Genomic DNA, 14,152 nt, shown 5'->3' with positions numbered 1-14,152 from the left:
ATATAAAATAGCAATGAACAGCATAGCTTAAAGGCAAAGGAAGCATGCAATAATAACAAAGAATTGAATTTGAACTACATCTTCATCAATTTTAAAATTTTCACCTGAATGGTTCGATTGAATTGATTTTTATCGATTTTTATTGAATTTGATCAATTTTTATCGAGTTTGACCAATTTTTACCAGTTCTCAAGATAAAACAGTCTTAAGACTGGATTGGACTGACAGGTTATAGGTCCAGTTTTAATAACTATGATGAGAATATTTAAAAGACAATAAATCAAAATTATCTTATTTTTATTTTCAAAGATAATAATAGTATTTTATTCAATAGAGAAATAAATACAATATCCAAAAGTCAGAAAAAGAAAAATAGAAAAAGGAAATTCTCAAATATTCACGAACAGGTGAAATTATAAAAAGAAAATAACATAAAAAAATAGATAGAAAAAAAATCTTAGAACACTATTCATAAGGCAAAAGAGATAACTCCTAGTTCAACTTAAGGGATGTTGCTAGCACTTTTTTCAGAAATTTTTCGACATGCTCGAAAACTCGCCAACACTTCTCCTTCCAAATATTCCAAACTATAATCAAAACCAGCCGAGCTCTTTGAGGGCTTGTTCATTGAAATTCAGTTTGTAACACTAAATTCCTCCACCAATCAAAGAACAAGGAACATCTATAATTTGAGATGAGGTAAGTCAAAGGACTTTTTTCAAACTAGATTAGTGTCTCCACAGAAAAATAGACAGTGCATGAGTGATTTTGGAGCTAACTTGCAGATTGAACAAGTTGCTAGAGTGGATGGAAACTGCTGATAGATGAAAAACAGAATAGAAAGCTTACCATGGAGGATTTTTCACGCAAAGAATAAAATATTATGAGAAATTTTCAGTTTCCATAAATGACTCTAAACTGGCTTCTGTTGCATGAAATTTGGACAAAATTCAATGGAGGTATGGTAAAATTGGTAAGCAATCGTATACCCTAATGTAATATCATATGTTTTTGCTCTATTCAATACCCATTGAATTGTATCTTCACCTTCTCCTGGAGTTATGGAGAGGATTCGCTGAGCAATTTTTGGAGGAAAAAGATTTGAGATTAATACTTGGTTCCACTGTTTATTTGACAAAAATAGGTCTTTCACCTATAACAGATAGTAACTATCTGATAGTAGTGCCGCAGATGGTGGAACAGTGAAAGAGTAAGGAGGAGGAACCCATGGTTCACTAAAGATTCGAATATCACCATAACTTATTTTTCAACTAATGTTTTTCTCTATAACTCGCCTCCCTTCAAGAATACTTTGCCAACTTCAAGAAGGTAAGATTCTTACTTCTGCTATAAGGATAGAATTAAATCTGAAGTATTTACCTTTAAGTATTCTAGAAAGAAGAAAGTTAGGTTGAGTCATGATTTTTCAGCTAGCCAGGTTTTGAGCACTGAGATCTTTGAAACTAAGCCTGCCCTCTTTCTTAGACCTAGTCATCTTATCCCAACTAATCTATACCATTCACCTTTCAGAATCTTGCTGTCCCACCAGAACTGGGTTAGAATATTATGGATTTCATTTATCAAGCTGTTCAGAAGTTTAAAACATGACAATGTATATATTGGTATGGTTTCACCAACTGCTCGGAGTAATACCTGTCTTCTTCCATTAGATAACAAGCACTTTTTCCATCCTTGTATCCTTTTGAGAATCTTATCTTTGATTGAGTTAAAGGTGGCTTTCTTAGAGCGGTTGACAAGGAAAGATAGACCCAAATATTTATCATGTACACCTATGTGAGAAATATTTAGCTGGACTGTTAAGGAGGTTCTAATTAGCTCTGGAGTATTATTATTGAAGAATAGGGCCGATTTATTAAGATTAACTCTTTTTTCATTGAATCTGTAAGATTCCAATAATTTTAGAATAAAGACACAAATATTTTCTAAGGCTTTACCGAATAGAATGAAATCATCAGGGAATAGGAAGTGATTTATAGTTTGGCATCTTTTATTAATTTAAATTTTTCGAATGAGACTGTTTTGCTCTGCTTGTGTAGCAAGAAGGAAAGCCCTTCTGCACATAATAAGAAAAGAAAAGGGGACAGAGGATTACCTTGGCGGATGCCTCTATTTAGTTTTAAAAAATCATAGGGTTGACCTTCACAATAACAAAGTAAGAAACGTTTGGCAATAATTCACAAATTCAGTCAATGCATCTGGATTCAAAGCCCAATTTCTCCATAATAAACCATAGAACATGTCACTCCACTCTATCGTAGGCTTTACTCATATCAAGTTTGAGTGTCATTTTGTATTCCAAACCTCGATTCTTTTGTTTAAGGTAGTACATACATTCGTGTGCTATAAGAATGTTATCAGAAATGAGTCTATCTTTCAAGAATGCACTTTAAGTAGGACTAATTACCTTGTTCATACAGCCTTGGAGTCTGTGGACCAGTACTTTCGAAATAATTTTGTAGACAACAAAGGACAAATTGATGGGCCTTATCTGAGTCATATCGCTCACATCTGGGACTATTGGCACTAGACAGATATTGGTGTGATTAAAACTTTTCAAATTCTACTTCTAGTCAAAAACTCCTCACAGTTCGAAACACGTCTTCTCCCACTATATCCAGTAGAATTGAAAGAATTTAGCCATTATACCGTCCTCTCCTGGTACACTATGAAGGTGGATATTAAATGTGGCTCTTTTTACCTCCTCCATAGAAACAGGTCTTCTGAGCGTATGGTTTATGTTAGCTATAACCTTAGGTTCGAAGTCTGTGAAAAAAGGTTCAGAATCTACCAGATTAGAAGATATGAAAATACTCTTAAAGTCATCCTCAACCACCTTAACAATATCAACGTTGGTTGTTGCCATATCCCCGTTATCCCTCTGCATATGCCATATCTTAATTCTTCTGATTCTAGATTTAAATATTTGATGGAAGAAGTTTGTATTTTGGTCTCATTCCTTTAGCCATTTAATTCTAGATTTGTCTTTTCAATAAAATTTTTCGTCCAAATATTCTTTTCTAAGCCGCTGTTTAAGCTCAAGTAATTCAGTGCCTCCTATGATGCCTGATGTCCATTTTTGTTCTAAAAGAACAGTATATTCAATAATCTCCTTTTAAGAATTAGTAGAGCCAAAAAAATCAATCAGTATCTAACTAATTTAAGTTTTTGAAATAATCTAAACATCAATAATGAACTTTCTATATTTGAGTTTCAGACCTTACTAATAAAATTATGAATTTGTTCTTCACCACACCAGTGGGATTGAAATTTAAATCTCCTTTTTGATCACTCTGGTTGATAATTAGTGTCTAAAAGGAGGAGAGCATAATCAGAACCTGTCTCTAATAGTATAAAGATAATGAAATGAGAATATAATTGGAATCAAGATTCACCAATAAGCATTCTGTCAAGCCTTTTCTCAATTAGTTCACCTTTATCTACATCTTTTATTCCAAATAAATAATTTATCCACCATTCCCAAATCGATCAATGAGTTATCTCTAATAAAATAATTAAAGGCATCAATCGAAGAATAAAATTTAAGATTATCATAAAGTTTTTTACTTTAATATTGAAATCACTAACAATAACCAATTTACTTAGGAGTCAGGAGAGCACCGAATAAATTTTTTGAAATTGGGATAGCTGAATATTTTCGTTGCAATTTAAATTATCTTATTTAATATCTATAATTTTATACATGTTATATTTATAATTATATTTATTATATCTAATATTATTTAATTATTTAAGTATTAATTAATAAATACAAAATTAGATAATTTAAGACTTTTTTATATTAATTTCTATTGTTTTTAAGTATTTGTAATAATTTTAAAAAATTGTTAATATTATTTTATTAATATAATATTAATTTTTATTAATTTAATTTTAATACACTATAAATAATTTTATAGATATATTTAATTATGTATTATTATATTAACAAAAATATTTTTTTATTTATTTTAAACATACAAACATGTGAATAATTATGTAAAATTTTACTTTTTAGGGCATGAAAATTTAATTCCAGTTCTTATATGTACACTTTTTTTTAAGAATATGTCTCTAGAGCTAAGTTTCCCTAACTCATTTTTAATTTATTTAATTTATTTTATGTGTATATTAACATCAATTATTAAAATTAATTATTAATATAAATATATGTTAAAATATAAATGCACATTAACAATAAATAAAACTACATATATATTTATACATAAATATATTAATAAATAATTTTATTTCTGATTTTAATTTTCGAATAGCATTGATGATTTATTTGCGGCAGCATAATGAGCAAGTCCACCATAAGTAATGCTGCGCAACCCTCCTCGTATAGTCATATCTCTCACTCTCAGACTCTCCTCCCTCCCTCTTTAACTTTTCTTTCACTATATATATAATATATAATGTGCACAAACTTCCCCATTCTTCATTCTCAAACCGCAAAAACAAACTAGAGTCAACATGAAGAGACATCTTCTGACACTGTTATTCTTCTTTCTCCTTCTTGACTCATCTTTTTCAATATCGCTGGGACCTGTAGCTAAAATAATCTTAAGGAACCCCGCCATCAAGAGATTATACAAGCGTCAGCTTCCGAAAAAGGCACTCCATACCGGATTCGACTATTTGAAAAACCAGAGCACCCCTCCACCACCGCCAGGTGCGCCGGAGGAGAAAATCCAAGGCCTCCATTTGGTGAAACAATATCTCAACGATTACGGTTACATCCAAGACTCCGACAATTACACAGATCTAATGGACCAGGACACCGTTTCTGCCATCAAAACCTATCAAACCTTCTTCAATCTCAACGTCACCGGATACCTCGATGACGAGACTCTTCAGCAGCTTTCGCTGTTTCGATGTGCTGTCCCGGACGTTAACTTCAACTACTCTCTCTCCCCTACCAACAACGTGTCGTGGCCTAAAGGGAAAAACTGGTTCTCTAACCGCACCAATCTCACCTACGGCTTTCTCCCGCAGAGCGATATCCCAGAGAACTTCACCGCGGTGTTTAAAGACTCATTCAAGCGGTGGTCAGACGTATTTAAAAAGTAGGGAAAATATATAAAAGAATATTTTGTTTTTCTCTGAATTCTTTTCTAAATACTTGACACGAATATGAGGTTTAATTAAGAGGTCGAATTGGACCGATTTTGTTACCTTTAATCCAATAAAAAATAATGTAATAATTATGTTAATGTATAAGAAAAAGATAAAGAATTAAAAAAAAAAGTAATAGTTGCGAAAGTCTCGTCGACAAGGTTTTCAAAACCAAATTGGGTATCAAACTAATCTAATTAATGACATATTGATTGAGAAGTTCAATCAATTGAATCATATTTATTTAGACGTTCAACCAATTGAATTATATAGTCTAATCCAAATAATTAAATTATAATAAAATAATTTATAATAATTTATAAAATAAAAAATAAAACATAAAAATATACTTATATTTTAATATAAATATTAAAAATGCACTTTAAAAATATAATAATCAAAGTCTTAAAATTTCATTTGAATATAACACAAAAATACTACCACGCTAAATTGGTTTACCGATGAATGTTACGATGGCCTTTATAGAAGCGGAATTTAAGCCCCCGTCGATAAAATTAATTTAAAGAAACGCAGCATTTCGATACCATCGATAAGCTATTTTACCGACAGTTAAATCATCAATAATGGATAAATGCGATTTTAAATTCGTACCTATTTTCTTTTTTCCTTTCCATTTCAGCAACCTCTCTCTCTCTCACTACCCACACTTTCTCTCTACAATTTTTTACTGCTCGAAACTTCGATCAACATTAGATTAATCGCGGTGAGTTCCTTTTCAATTTAATTGGTTTAGTTTGTTTGATTAGTTGAGTTTTTCCATTCATTTTTTAGTGTTCTTATTTTTTTATCTTGAATTTTGAGCTTTGGTCCAAATGTGATTTTTTTAGATTCTTAGTGGCTTTAGGGACATTGCTGCTGTTGCTGTTACAATGCAGGAATTGTTCGATTATTTTTACTATTTTTGACAGGCTTAATAATTTAATTTGTCCAATGAGATTGGTATTTATTTATTTAATTATGTTTTTATTTCTATTAAACTTAATTGAACCTAAAACTTATAAATAATATAAGTGAAAGAATTTTTTAAATTGAAAAAGTATTTACTTTGGTAATATTAAATATTTAGGATAGAGATTTGAACTTCTACAATAAATTTATAGAATGGAAGAGTCAAAATGATTTATGTGTAAGGGCAACATAGAGATTCTTCCGATTTATTTGTTATGAAATTTGTTTGTGTTTGTTCCATATTTATTTGTGGACTAAAACTAGGGTGATTAGAATAGTTAGAATTAAATAATGTATTTAATTTGTAAATTGTATGATGATTAGTTTATGTTGTGTAAATATATTGCTAATATATTAAAATATAATATGGAATTGAAATTTGATAAATTGGAGGGTCCTAATGGTAGAAAAAATTCTGGCAAAATTAAAAAACAAAACTTTTAGAGATTAATACAATTTAAATAGCAAAGCTTTTTGAAAAAATGTAGGTGAGTGGGATCAAATGGCGCAAAATCGATCTTGATGAATGATAAACACTTTTAATAGGGGTTTTAAATCGTCATTTATAGATGGTTTGGATAAATTCTTAGACACATGCATAAAATCAGACGATTATTTGAGATTGCAAAAGATTAGGTATTCGTGTGTTAAATGTAAATGCACTAAATTAAAATACAACTGAGGATGTAAGGTATGATTTTATGAAAAAGGAGTTTATGCCAAATTACTGGGTGTGGGTACAAATATGGCGAATAAAATTTACAAATCAGGAGTAGTTTTAGACAAGGAGAACATTCGAGCTGTGATGTGGATATTTTTGGACATCTTTTTATTACTTATATAATTGTTTATTAACGTATTATTAATGGTGGTCATAGTAAGGGATGGCCAAAGAAGAATGCGAGTGTACCGCTTGACATAGGCGACACATCATTGTGTATCACCGCTATTATCACTACTACTCCTCTTGTCATTTCTACTCCACCACCCCTTTCACCCAAGTCCCAAGCTGCAGAGGATGGGTTGCCACAACTTACTATGATCCCGACACCTAGGACTAGTAGCTAGCCATAGCCATAGTAGGGCATCTACCATTGGAGGATTAGAACATACTGGAGATCCACCACCTACGAGGCTACGACTAAAAAGATGGTATGGTGTCTTTAACATTTTAACAATAGCACACAATATAACTTACGTAATATCGCATTCATCAAGTATTCTTTTTGATAGGAGGCTGAGCTGAGCTCCGTAGGAGCGAGTTGTTTATGAAGACCCCAACAGAAAAGCCGATCGATCAAAGTCGGTCAACAAGCACTCTGAACATACTCACGTAAGTCTTTAGTTTGACTAATACTTAATAATCGATTATTTAATTAAATTATAAGTCTTCATTTCAATGACTAACTGTTTTACTCAAATTTTTGTTAATGTTTAAAAGAAAATGTGGTATCTCAATGTCATAATTATAACGTCAAATAAAATTAAAAGGAATAAAAGTAACAAATAAACAAATAAATGCAAGGTGCCGGTGGCAAAGTAATAAATTGCAGAAATTGAAATAAACAGAAAATTAAAAAGAAGATGAAAGAAGAAACATGAACGTAAAAGAGAAGAAGACGTAAAAGTAGCGGAATTTTATTAATAAAAACTGGGAAAAAGAAAAGTACAAGTGTTTGAGTTCAGACTTCAGAGGAATTACTTAAGATTCTCAGTTTTACTCTGTGATGCAAGGGAGGCTGAGAGCGTTTTTGAGTTTCCAAGTGTTTTCCAAGAAGAATTGATGTAACACCCTACCATACAGAGTCTTATGCTTAAGTCATAATTCAGAGATGGCAAGGTATTACGACCTCTAAAATAAAAATTTAGTACGTATAGTAGTATGAATGATTGATTATAACTAGGAGCCTTTATAGAAAAAGGGTAAACAAAAATCGCAACTCGAAAGCGCAACACTCCGATCGATAACGTAACAAACAAGGATAACCAACACGTGATTATATATATACAAAGGAGTGTCAAAAACAGAAATATCAAGACTCAAAATCCGGCTGCGAAGATAACCGGTCCGAGCATAGCAATATATACATATGATAAAAATAAGGAAAACCCCAAAGGAAACCCAAAGGGACACAAATACATAATCCTATTCTCCAAAATCTCCCATAAGAGGAGTCATCACAGTTTGTATTATTTAATGGAGATAAAAGTATCTAAGCAAAACATATAAATCAAAACATAGCCCCGAGAACAAAGGATCTTCGCAATCTAGAAGTCTCCAGCATGCCTCAGCGGGAAACCTCACGTCCTGCATCTGAAAACCACAAAATCCGCATGGGTGAGAACCAGAGGTCTCCAGCATGGTAACAGTTTCCACATATATAATACATAATAATAGAGGAAAACCGAAGGCAATCCTAGAACTTCCTCCAGATAATTCAAAGCTTATAAACAAGCTAAACCATATAAGGGTATCTGACTAAAGAATAAAGGGCATCTGATTAAAGATTCTTCAGTCTAACTATTACTTCCCTTTCCAATTCCTTCAGACCTCCCAACCACCAGTAGGAGTATAAAGTAGCAAACACAGTTATATCAAGCAAGAAATATACAATTAGGAACAAGTAAGGCATTTAGACAATTAGCAAGTAATATGCAGTCAAATAGGCAATCTCAAACAATTCATGTAGTATGCATATGATGAATGCCTGTCCCTAGTGGCTGATGATATCATCTTGTCGGTCATAGAGCCAACCCGACAACTCCTGATCGCTAACCATTGGACTGTCCCTCTGTCACGCATCCCCAACTCGAGTTATACTCGTTACAAACTTGATCATAATCATGATCTATATCCATCACCCTCACTGGTGAATATTTACGGGGGCGAGCTCATCCGGGTCTTTCACAGTGCCCGGCCACACTTATGACATAGGGTCAAAAGAGAATCAAGTCTCAACCTGGAGCACGTGGTGGCTAGCCACTACTACTACCCAGGGAAACTCGTATCTCAAATAGTGGAAGTGCAAATCACAATTATCAATAATTCAGCATAAACATGCATGAATTCTCATCCATGGATCAACATCCATATCAGCCATCCGGCTCACGGTTCAGTCCAGAACCAGCCAATATTCATATCATACACAGCCATTCCGGCTCACGATTAAATCCATAACCAGCCGCTTCATTAACAATTACAGCCTTTCGGCCCATGGCATAACAAGCACTTCCACCACCATCCTCCGCATCTCACATATTCATCTTGATCCTCAATGATCATTCATTTTTCCCTTGCTTCACTCGCAAGTTACCTCATTCACTAGCCCCTTTTTAATAGCTAGGCATGCCATAATGATTTAAGACATAAATGGTGAGATCGGAGGCTTAGAAGTATGAAATTTGGCTTTTAGAACTCAAAAATCAACTTTGGGATGAAAACAGGTCCACGCGTACGCGCACTCCACGCGCACGCGTGGATGGCCTCGAAAACTCATCAACGCATAAGCGGCATGCACGCTAACGCGTGGATTGAAAACTAGCCAAACGACGCGCACGCGTCAACCACGCGTACGCGTGGGTACTCTCGTGCCCCAGGCACAAAAGCTGGCACAGTTTTCGCACAACTCTCTGGAAAATGGCTGGGCATTGGGTGCAGCACAATTGGCGCGCCCGCGCACATCACGCGCACGCGTGGGTGGCGCTTTCTGGAAGATCGGCGCATACGTGCCAAGTGCGCCTACGCGCGAGGGGTATTTCTGCTAAAAATTTTCTAAGTTAAAAGCTGCAGAATTCACAGATTTAAACCCCAATCTTCCAACGGACATAACTTCCTCATTTAAAATCATTTTTCACCCGTTCTTCGAACGGCATGGACATCCCGGATCCAATTTCGTTTCTAAACAGATTTGGCACAAAACAGAGATCCGTAGTCCAAGTTATGTCCCGTCAAAGTATGCCCAAAAACCATGTTTTTCATAAAAATCACAAAGTGCCATTTTCAAACAAGCCATTTTCAACTCTTTTCAAAATCAATCAAAACATGCCAATTTCATCCCTTTTCTTTGAAATCAATCAATATACATCAAATTCAACATCAAGCCTCCTCAACTCACACATTGACACATTGACACATTACCACAATATACAAAATCACTATCTCATCATTTTAACCCACTTTACCCAAGTGGCTCAAACTCAAATATATTGACATATCATATACTCTTCTTCATGCCAATTCTCAACAACATCAATTCCAATAAATCATCATTGTACACAATCAATATCATACTCACCATCAACATGGTTCAACCCACAATTCAACCATAACCAATAATCAAGCATATATCACAACATGCATATTTCTCATACATCATACCATTAAGGCATCAATAATCATCATCACATATATGACCACATCATATATCTCAATCATTCAACAACATCAACCATTCAATGCCTATCTTAGGGCCTCTAGCCTAAGTATTTCCTACCGCATTACATATTAGATATGGGAAACCGAAACCATACGTTAGCCGATTTCCCAAGCTCAACCGGAGCACTTCCAAATCACTTATCCACAAGCTCTCAAGGCCTCAACACCTCCAAGAATAGATTTTTCACCACCAAATCCCTTTTTCAAGCTTTTCAAAATCACCAATCAAGCTCCAATATTCACATATACACAACCTAAGCCAAAATCATCATACCCATACACAACATCTCAATACCCAAACATCATAGAATAACAAAATTACACTAGGATTGAGAATCTTACCATACCCAAGGTCCAAGAAGACAAGATTAACCTTCTCCTTCAAGAGAGTTGGGTCCTATAACATCAAAGAGCCCAAAATCTCAACATTTCACCCATGAAACTCGAAAATAAGGGCTGAGATTTCGAACAGCAACACGTGGCTTACCTCAAGATTGATTGTATGGGTTTTGTAGAGCTCTCCACGGTGAACACGTGGCCGTAAACGGAGCGGCAATCGGAGCTCTAGATCAAAAATTATGGTGGTTTGAAGATCAACCAAGGGAGAGAACTTGAGAGAGTGTTCTTCCCTCCATGGTCTCCATTTTAAGCATGTGAGTGTGTTTAGTGAGAAGAGAGAATGCTGAAAACTAGGGTTTTGGTCTAGTTATGTTGGGCCAAGGGCCCACTTTGGGTCCGGCTGGCCCGGTTTGGCCCGTTCGGTCCAATCTTGGTCCGATTCTATAAAATTGGTACCGAAATTCTCGTCTCAGTCTCCTCTATCACATTTAGCCATAAAAATCACATTTTGGGCTTTCTAGAATAAATTCTCATTTATGGGTTAATTAGCTGTTAATTAACCGGGTTTTACATTCTACCCACCTAATTGGGAATTTTGCCCACAAAATTCAAATGCAATTACCTGAGAATAAATGCGGATAATCCGTTCGCATCTCCGACTCGAGTTCCAAAGTGTGTTCCTCAACACCGTCTCGACTCCATGCCACTTTCACTAATGAAACCTCTTTTTCATGCAACCGTTTGATACTAGTATCATCAATTCTGACCGGAGCCACTGGAAGCGTCAAATCTTCCCTTAACTGAACCGACTCAGGTTCTAACACATGGCTAACATCAGGAGTGTACTTCCGAAGCTGCGACACGTGAAACACGTCATGCAGATTCGAAAGATGAGGTGGTAGAGCCATCCGATACGCCACCGGTCCAATCCTCTCCAGGATCTGAAATGGACCAATGTATCGAAGATTCAACTTCTTTGCCTTAATCGCCCTACCTACTCCTGTAGTCGGAGTAACCTTAAGGAAAACATGATCTCCTTCCTCAAATTCTAAGGGCTTCCGCCTCTGATCGGCGTAACTCTTTTGACGACTCTGCACTGTAAGCATCCTATCACGGATTTTCTTGACTTGTTCAGTAGTCTCAGCTATCATTTCCGGCCCTAACAAGCTTTTCTCTCCAGCTTCATACCAACATAGCAGAGATTGACATTTCCTCCCATACAAGGCCTCATACGGAGCCATTCCGATGCTCGCATGACAACTATTATTGTATGCAAACTCCACTAATGGCATATACCGATCCCAACTCGCCGGTTGGTCCAAAACACAAGCTCTCAACATATCCTCTAGTGTTTGGATCGTCCTTTCAGATTGACCATCTGTTTGAGGATGGTAAGCCGTGCTCAAGCTTAATCGGGTTCCAAAAGCTTTCTGAAATGCACCCAAAACCTTGAAGTGAAGCGAGGATCTCTATCAGAGATTATAGTAGCAGGTACACCATGAAGTCTCACAATCTCCTTTATGTATAACCGTGCTAGCTCCTCAAGAGTGTAAGTCATCCGAATGGGCAAAAAGTGAGCTGACTTCATCAGTCGGTCAACAATCACCCAAATAGCATCAAAACCAGCCCTAGTCCTTGGCAATCCCGACACAAAGTCCATTGCAATACTTTCCCACTTCCATTGTGGAATCTTTAAAGGTTGCAACATCCCGGAAGGTCTTTGATGTTCAATCTTTACCTTTTGACAAGTTAAGCACTTTGAAACACATTCCACCACATCATTCTTCATACCCGGCCACCAAAACATCGCCTTTAAATCATGGTACATCTTAGTACTTCCCGGGTGAATGGAGAATCCGCTTTTGTGTGCCTCCTTTAAGATATCTTGCCTCAAAGTGCCAACATCCGGCACAATGATCCTACCCTTGAATCTCCATAACCCATCTTTTTCTTCCAACACTCTCCACTGTTTTCCTTGCTCAATAGCCGGTAACACCTTCCATAACGCTTCATCATTTTGATGAGCCTTTAGGAGTTCGGACTTAAAATCACTTGAGATCTCTAATCGGCTCAAACACAAAGTTCCGGATACTTCTCGAGCACCAATATTCAGACTCTCAAATCCCTTGAGCAACTTCTGCTCTTGAAGCATCATCCAAGCCGCATATAACGACTTCCGACTTAACGCATCTGCCACTACGTTCGCCTTTCCCGGATGGTAATGCAACTCAAAGTCGTAGTCCTTCAACAATTCCATCCACCTTCTCTGCCTCATATTAAGCTCTTTCTGATCAAAGAGGTACTTCAAGCTTTTATGATCAGAGAAAACTTGGAACTTAACCCCATAGAGGTAATGCCTCCACACCTTCAAGGCAAACACAACCGCAGCGAGTTCCAAATCGTGCGTAGGGTAACTAACTTCATGAGGTCTCAACTGTCGTGAGGCATACGCCACCACATTATGATGCTGCATCAGCACGCACCCTAGACCCTTCAATGAGGCATCACAATACACCTCAAATGGCTCGTTCGACTCAGGTAACACTAACACAGGTGCAGTGATAAACTTTTTCTTCAACGTCTGAAAGCTCTCCTCGCACTCAGGAGTCCAAACAAACAGAGTGTCTTTGCGGGTTAACTTTGTCATTGGCAAAGCTATCTATGAAAAGCCCTTGATAAACCTTCAGTAATAGCTAGCTAAACCCAGAAAACTCCTTATCTCTGTTACGGTGGTTGGTTGCTTCCAATCCATTACAGCCTCCACCTTAGTTGGATCTACGGCTATTCCCTTCTTACTCACCACATGACCCAAAAACTTCACCTCACTCTTCCAAAACTCGCACTTAGACAATTTTGCATAAAGTTTCTTCTCCTTTAGAATCTGCAACACGGTCCTCAAGTGTTCCGCATGCTCTTCTTCAGTCTTGGAATAAATCAGTATGTCATCAATGAAGACAACAACGAATTTATCCAAAAACGGACGGAAAAATCTATTCATGTAGTCCATAAACACTGCAGGAGCGTTCGTCAACCCGAAAGACATTACAGTGTACTTGTAATGACCATAACGAGTCCTGAAAGCGGTCTTAGGGATATCCTCACCCCTCACCCTTATCTGGTGATAACCGGATCGCAAATCGATCTTGGAGAAAACTCCAGCTCCTTGTAACTGATCCATGAGATCATCAATTCTCGGCAATGGGTACTTATTCTTTATTGTAACCTTGTTCAGCTGCCTGTAATCCACACAGAGCCGCATACTCCCATCCTTCT

At 36.2% G+C, this 14,152-nt stretch overlaps 1 protein-coding gene across 1 annotated transcript; it reads left to right on the top strand.

The window, feature by feature from the left end:
- Positions 1–4,494: 4,494 nt before the first annotated feature.
- Positions 4,495–7,173, top strand: LOC107488973 (uncharacterized). The gene is made up of 3 exons (XM_016109758.3): positions 4,495–5,076; positions 5,985–6,037; positions 6,984–7,173. The coding sequence occupies exons 1-3, from the start codon at positions 4,495–4,497 to the stop codon at positions 7,171–7,173; spliced, it is 825 nt and encodes a 274-aa protein (XP_015965244.2).
- The last annotated feature ends 6,979 nt before the right edge of the window (positions 7,174–14,152 follow it).

Source organism: Arachis duranensis, chromosome 5 (genome assembly GCF_000817695.3).
Source record: "Arachis duranensis cultivar V14167 chromosome 5, aradu.V14167.gnm2.J7QH, whole genome shotgun sequence".
Lineage (NCBI taxonomy): Eukaryota > Viridiplantae > Streptophyta > Magnoliopsida > Fabales > Fabaceae > Arachis > Arachis duranensis.
This window is presented reverse-complemented; position numbering and strand designations above follow the sequence as displayed.